The sequence below is a fragment of the Vollenhovia emeryi genome, unplaced genomic scaffold (assembly GCF_000949405.1).
Source record: "Vollenhovia emeryi isolate VEMERY1.0 unplaced genomic scaffold, V.emery_V1.0 DF939125.1, whole genome shotgun sequence".
NCBI lineage: Eukaryota > Metazoa > Arthropoda > Insecta > Hymenoptera > Formicidae > Vollenhovia > Vollenhovia emeryi.
The window spans coordinates 197,238-204,372 of record NW_011967241.1 but is presented as its reverse complement, the minus strand read 5'-3'; the positions used below and the strand labels follow the sequence as shown (position 1 = coordinate 204,372).

The 7,135-nt window shown below is 44.8% G+C and overlaps 1 protein-coding gene across 1 annotated transcript in view; it reads right to left on the bottom strand.

The window, feature by feature from the left end:
- Nucleotides 1-6: 6 nt before the first annotated feature.
- Nucleotides 7-7,135, bottom strand: part of LOC105569182 — a 45,720-nt gene continuing 38,591 nt past the window's right edge. The window contains exons 3-12 of the mRNA XM_012025398.1: nt 6,451-6,676; nt 5,076-5,600; nt 4,056-4,968; nt 3,718-3,831; nt 3,213-3,608; nt 2,743-3,089; nt 2,107-2,622; nt 1,903-2,015; nt 1,611-1,818; nt 7-1,546 (exon numbers count right to left, since the gene is read on the bottom strand). Coding sequence (XP_011880788.1) covers nt 979-1,546; nt 1,611-1,818; nt 1,903-2,015; nt 2,107-2,622; nt 2,743-3,089; nt 3,213-3,608; nt 3,718-3,831; nt 4,056-4,968; nt 5,076-5,600; nt 6,451-6,676 — 3,926 coding nt within the window. The 3' untranslated portion in view covers nt 7-978. The remainder of the gene's footprint in view (nt 1,547-1,610; nt 1,819-1,902; nt 2,016-2,106; nt 2,623-2,742; nt 3,090-3,212; nt 3,609-3,717; nt 3,832-4,055; nt 4,969-5,075; nt 5,601-6,450; nt 6,677-7,135) is intronic.

Genomic DNA, 7,135 nt, shown 5'->3' with positions numbered 1-7,135 from the left:
TTGTAAGTAGAATGCTAGTGAAATGTCTGGTAAAATTTCAAAGAGCTCGTAAAATTCTTCGAAATTCCGCGTTGTCCCACGATTACAATATTTTCAGGATAAATTTTGAAAGAAAATTCTCTCCGCGTGCCGGCACAAAAAGTCTGTATACTGTGTAAATAGGAAGGTCATGCTTCTCTGGTTTGCTCCTACTTGATTTTAGTTTCGTTTTCCGCGTAAACGAAAGGATTCTTTGGGAGGGACAGCCGCGTGTAAAAAATACCGCGTAAATCAAGGAATAAGTGTACATGCTTTCTGTACCAACTATATCGATACTTGGATCGATACTTTTGCCTTGCGACATGTATATGTTGGTATACATGCTTTGTTTTTAATTTTATATTTTCGTTTTGAGCTGCTAAAGATACTTATTTTACGTTTATAGTTTATGCGCGCATTTACCATACGATGTGCCCGTAAAACGATGCATATTATCAGCAAGATCTTGCTATTTTAATTTACATTCCATCATATTTTTACGGATATTTTATGTAGGCTTCATCGTCGAATTTTTTCATTCATTCGAGACCGAATTTCGCTACCAGTATACATTTTAGGACGCCCTATGTCCAAAACGCAGTAGGAATTCTCTTATAAGAGAAAAAGTTTTCGCTGTGGAGTTAAATTACAGTTAGATCCACTTAGTTTCTCCACCGTTCACAGAATTTAGAGGAATATCTGGCTAGTTAATTAAAATGCCACGTCAGAGAGAGCCATTTCTCTCTCGGCTTCAAGAATCCTTTGACGTGACCCCGGTGATTACATTCGACGTAGGCGAATACCTTGAAATCGTATATTAACTGCCTCGCTTCAATTCGGAATGCTCTCACCATCTTTGCGGATTCTGACTTGAATCTTGTACAGTCGTTTCTCTTCAGTTGAACGTACCTCGAGGCATCTGACTAGTTCCCAATTTCTTCATGAAATTGTCTACTTGCGTCAGAGCACTGACACGTCATCGGTGCTTTTCTTCTCGGATAACATGGACGTTCTCTCTTCCATCTGTATGTTTCCTGCGCTACCGTTTCTGCCGGGCTCGCAAGACAATTTCAACATACCCGGTTGAAGATTGACGTACCTGTGGGGCTCGTTGTCTTTGACGTTGGAATTCCCGTGAAGCCACGCTTGCTTCAAGACCGAGGCTCTCGTGGAATCTAGCAGAGGACTAGAACTGTCCTGCTCGCAAGACTGGCTGATCAGGGAATCCAAAGTCTGATCGTCGTCCTGCACGTTCAAGTCCAGCAAAAGGGGCGTCGGGGAGTTTGGAAGTTTCAGACTTTGTGTTTGCGAAGATGGACGCTGCGATGACCACAACATGGAAAATTTCCGACTGTTATCTGTCAGCTGTATATCGAGTTGCGCGGTGTGCTCCAATTGCACGCTCGCCAGCGGCACATCCAGACAAGGCGCGATAATGCGAGGATTCATCGCCAGGAAATCAACGATCTCGGGTGCCGTCGGCCTCTTCGTCTGATCCACGTTCCAACAGGAGTACATTAAATTCTCGCTGCAAATGGGATACGAAATATAAGCCGCCTGATAAACGAGATCGCATCGAAATGATTACGTACAGTTGCAGTTTTATTTTTGTCGGTGCGGTGAGACAATTGCCAGCCTTGACGTGCGTGAGCACTTCATTATTGCTCATCCCTTGAAAGGGGAAGCTGCCGAACGTGACGATCTCGTAGAGCAGCACGCCGTAAGACCATACGTCAGACGCTGGCGTGAAAATGCCCAGTGCCAGAGATTCCGGGGACATCCATCTTACCGGTAGCATGCCTGAGCGAAACAAATTTTGCGATACACTCGTATTAAATCATAATGCTGTAAAGATAAAAAAACAAGATTTGCATCGCCTCTCACCTTTCCGATTGAATTTGTAATAGTCATTTTCGTACATTGGCCTCGTCATACCGAAGTCACCGAGTTTCACCACCCGCTGGGCGTTCACCAGACAATTGCGCGAGGCGACATCTCTAACGGAGGGGGAAAAAAAGGATATTTAAGAACAATGTTCGTGATATTGCTAATATCATCACGGATTACGGTTAAATTTGTTTCAAGCACCTGTGAACGTATTTTAATTGCGCCAAATAGCTGAGCGCTCTGGCGACGTCTAACGCCATGGCGGTCAACTTTTTAGTCGAGATCTCTTCGGAATCTTCGTAGGTTCCATCGTTGACTAGGTTTCTTCTGGCCAACAGATAGGTTTTTAAATCGCCATAGAGCATAAATTCCATCACGGTCAACACAGGTTCGCACTTGATGCACACACCCAATAGCTTGATGATATTGGAATGCTCGAATTTCTTCATGACCTCGACCTCGCTGAGAAAATCGAGTTTTTCGTCGGTCGAGCTGCCGACTTTCAGGGTCTTCACGGCGACAGCTAGCCAGCCCTTCTGGGGAAAGAAAGCTTCGCCGCCGTAAACGGTACCGAAGGCTCCCTCTCCGAGTTTTCGATTGATCACTACTCTATCTCGAGGAATCTCCCACACGTCCAAAGTGGAAGAATTCATCTGTGATGATAGGATACCCAGGGACTCTATGTACTTTTTGTGGATCTGCATCTTTTTGTCGTAACTAAACAAGGAGCAAGATGCGATCATTTAATTTTTTAAAACACTACCTTGAAAAACTTGGTTCCCTCTCACCATGCAATTGCGATAAATATAAAGCAGTGAGATTGCAACATAAACGTACTTTCGTTTAATGAAGATAAAGCTGACGATCAAAACTGCTCCGAGAAGGCTGAAGCCTATAACATTAGCCACTACGATCGCCACTTCGCAAGAGGCATCTAACAATTCCGCAAATCCTCCTAGTACACATCTCGACGGAGGCTCGGAACCGTCATCGGGCATCGTCTCCGATAACCAAACGAAAGCCGAAATATTCAAGTCCAAAGTGCCGCCGATTACTTCTTGCTTGGCTTCCGAGATATTCGGATAAAAGTTACCAACAACATGCGTTTCATTGTCAAGGAACTGGACGATATTGATAACAGAGGATCTCGATGGCCCGCCTAGAAATTTTATTCTTCCGGATACCTGAAAGAAATATCGAGCGATCTTTTAGCGAAGACTTGCGGTACAATTCGCGATTGTGATAGATTATCTCGCATATTCTTCTACGCCGTTTAATAAGCTAATCGGCAAGTTTGGTCCACTAACCCCGTAAAAATCGGTGTCGCCGATAATATGCGTGAGACGATTGACCGTATGGTCGCTGTGAAGATCGAAAACGTAACTCTGGTTCTCACGGATGAGTCGATCTATGGCATAAGCGTAAGTCCACATGGCGTCGTAGGCGTAACCGGCGTAGTTGGAGGGTTGCTGATTCTGCGCTCGGCAGATGTTCTCGTAACGTTCGCGCCACTCACGCACAGTGATTCCTTCCTGCATTATATCGTCGTCCCGAGCGAAGTACGCGTGCGACAGGCCGAGGTGTCCGTTTATGGCCTTCATCATTTCGCTCGTGGTGCAAGGTACCTGCTCGTCTTTCTGATTATAGTAATCCGTATCGTACCATTGCGGCCGCAGCCAAAGCGGCAGGAACCAGACGTAACCCTTTAAAATACAAATAGTTTTAAAGCGCCAAAATTGCCGAATTTATATCTGTAATTTTGTGCTTTTATTCGAGAGAACTGGGCAAAATGTTGCAACTTTTAATTATTACCTGGACAGCTGTCATCTCTAGTTTATATGCCTCGCACATAACTTGCCGAGCTACCTCGCCGTACACGTCTGCGATAATAATTCTCGCTCGTTTTTCTTTCAATCCTTGCAAATACTGAAAATTAATATCAAGTAAAATTATTTATTACGGGGATTACCTACTTTTGCGTAAATTATTATTATTGCACGAAAGATATTAAAATTCCACAACTGCTTCTGCTCGCCTGAGTATCATATAATTTATAAATATTTAAATTAGTAGTTTTTAACAATAATTCATTGTTTCTATTATCTTTTATGCAAAACAAATTAACTTTCACAAGTCGAAATTGAGCGTACTTTCGTCATCATGTCAGTTTCTCTCTCCCTTGGAAATTTGACGTTCGCCACGAAGTCGATGCTGTTGTCCCTGAGCATGTCCTGCATGTACGATATGTACTCTGTGTACTTTTGTCCATCCTCCGTCAGTGAGGCCACTCGACGCCAACCTAGCCTCTGCAGGAGCTGCACATAGACGTGTTTGTACTGCTTGTTCTCGCCAATGGTCCTGAAGAAATAGGGATATTTGGTGCGATCGTCGAAGCTGGATCCCTCGGCGCTGTAGCTGATGATGACCGTTCGGTAATGTTTCGACACACCGACCAACGGCTCCACGGTTTCCGAGCAGGCCGGCCCCAAGACGCCAACCAGCTTCTGATAATAATTATGTATGATGTAGTCGATGAAGGACTTCATCACCATGTCCGACTTGCACTGGCCGTCGCTGGCCAACAGAGTCAAGTTATAATCTCTCAGCAGGGTATTGTTAACGTTGATGACCTCTTTCGCCATCTTAGCGGCGATCACAATTGACTTGGCCATGTAGGAGTTGCCGCTCATAGGAAATATGCCGCCCACGAAAAGGGTGTTCTTGTCATCGTTGCTGGGCTTCCATTCCGTTAGGGTATAGTTGAGATTATCCTTCAACCAATCGCAGGCGATCTCCTCGTCCGTGACATTCGCCAACGCTCGTACACGACGTGTGATCAAGTCCTCGTACATCTCGCGATTAAACTTGGCGCGATTTATCGCCTGGAAGGCGATCTTCGCGATCGCCTCCAACCTGCTCCACACCAGCTTCGTTAATCTGTTGGACTCATACGCGCAGCCGATCGAATTTTTCTTCGTTCCGCAACGTGGAAAATCGAGCGTTGTAAATTCCCTTTCATTCGGGACCACAGTGCTGGGCGTATAGTGCAGGATCACCAGCGATCTGGAAGAAACTTGGTTGTAAAACTTACAATAACGTTCCGCTTCTTATATGTAGTACTCATAATATCGACCGACGTTTCGAGCACGGCATATTCTTCGGAGCAATACCTGTTTTCGGCCGAAGCCGACGAGTTCTGCGCGAGTTGCATGTACTCCCTGGTCAAGTACTTGGTCAGATGCCTGAGATTCGGGCCCACCCACGCCACCTTGACGTAGAGCTTCATCTGATCGATGTGCTCTTTTACGAAATGAGTTACATCAGAGTATTCGGCTAGCAGCAGCGCGCAGCTCGGCGGCCTTTGTTGGCCTTGGCCGTGACATTGCTCCGGGATGTACATCCCGTGCTGGCAAAAGGCCTCGTGGCAGTAGTATTCCCCCGTGTTCGCTTTCATCATGAACTTTTTCACGATCGGCAGATACGCCTCGTCGACGGCGAATCTGCTCGCGGTCACCAGCTTGGAGAAGATCAGCCAACTATCATCGGGCCTGGCCAATGCTTCCGGGACGAACCAGCCGAAGTGACCCGGTGGCGCTATCGAGCCGCATTCCTTCACGTCGTATTTGTTCAACAGCGGCGACGTGTCCTGCTGCGGCGGAATCCACACTTCCATGTTCACCATCGTTTCTGGAAATCTGTGATTGAGACGGGAATGTTAATCGCTCGATTCCAAGCCCGCCGTACGCTTTCGACGGAGTTTGAAAGTGATGTAAGTCTGTTGGTTGCAACAGTTCGATCTTTTAACGGTACTCTTCAAAAACTAGAGGAGATATTGAATTTACCCCGGAATCATCGATAATTTATAAAATCATCGTGATTGCCTAACAAAAAGAAGACCACTGAATTTAGAAACTAATACTTTACCATGTTCTTGCGAACAATCGACATATATCGCAGTATTTACAAAGCACTCAAAAGGAATTTGACGCGTTGGCAATGCTTGCAAAGTCTTGTGCTCCGGGAAGACAGTTTGTTTGAAGCATAAAAATAAATATCATTAAATAAGGTCTGAAAGGCGGCCCGCGAGAAACTTGATTGCTGTCAATAAATACATCCTGAATATTTGCCGGAGAAAGCACCGCCATCTCCGGATAGAACGTAATCGCTCGGCGAAGAAGAGTGTGTTTGCGATAAGTGGGTCTCGGTTAATTTAACCGGACAGCCGTTGACATAATATGACATAGTATTCTTACACGGAGAGAATTTTCTGTTATTTACCCCGACAGAATTCTCTCCGTGTATGAATCTGCACACACCAAATTGTATATCTCATTTGTTTCGTGCAAATGTCACGAAAAGTTCGTCCATTTACGCGCTTACTGGAAAACAAATGGCTCAAAGAGTAGTTGCGATCTTACGCGTATTTGTTACACACATATTTGTTACGATCCAAGAATCGAGAAAGAAGGGCCGCGAGATATTCAAAGAGCCCTGCAGAGTGAAGTATGTTGTTACGCAGTGTCTGGAACTGTTCGTTCGTCTTACATTTTGTACTCGGTGTACCCTGGCCTTTCGGATAATCTCCCGAAGACCTCGGACACATTGAAATTGTCATCCTTCTCGACTATGGTGACTCCGGTGTAGCCCAACACTTCGGTCAGGAAGATCTTCATGATCTCCGACGCCAGCCTCTGCGTCACTCTTCTCGACACCTCGAACTGAATGTTCATGAAATAACCCTCGTGATGGATCACTCTCTTTGGATTGACCTCTGTGAAAAATTTCACATTAAAATATTTCGCAACTTCAGTGTTTTCTTGACCACGTCTGGCATTTTTAATACAGAAAATTTATCACGAAAAACATTACCTCGGCCAGGGTTTGAACCTGGACTTCCCTACACTCTAGGCGGGCGTCCCACCAATTTGACTACCGAGACTTTTTCACAATAAATTCTCTGCACTATTAAGGGGATGCTGGAGTGATTCTGCACTTTTGCACTTTTCTAACCTAAAAACTGTCAGTTCGCGGAAACATTTGTGTAATATACAAATTAAATGGCTTACGTGTACAAATCGAAAGCAGCTTGCTATTCCGGCCAAATGAAAGAACAATATGACATCACTGAAACTAAGTTTGTAAGTCTAATAAAAAATAAGTGAGCAACACACATACTACATGTACTGTATGTATGTGTTGCTCACTATTATTTTTTATTAGACTTACAAAC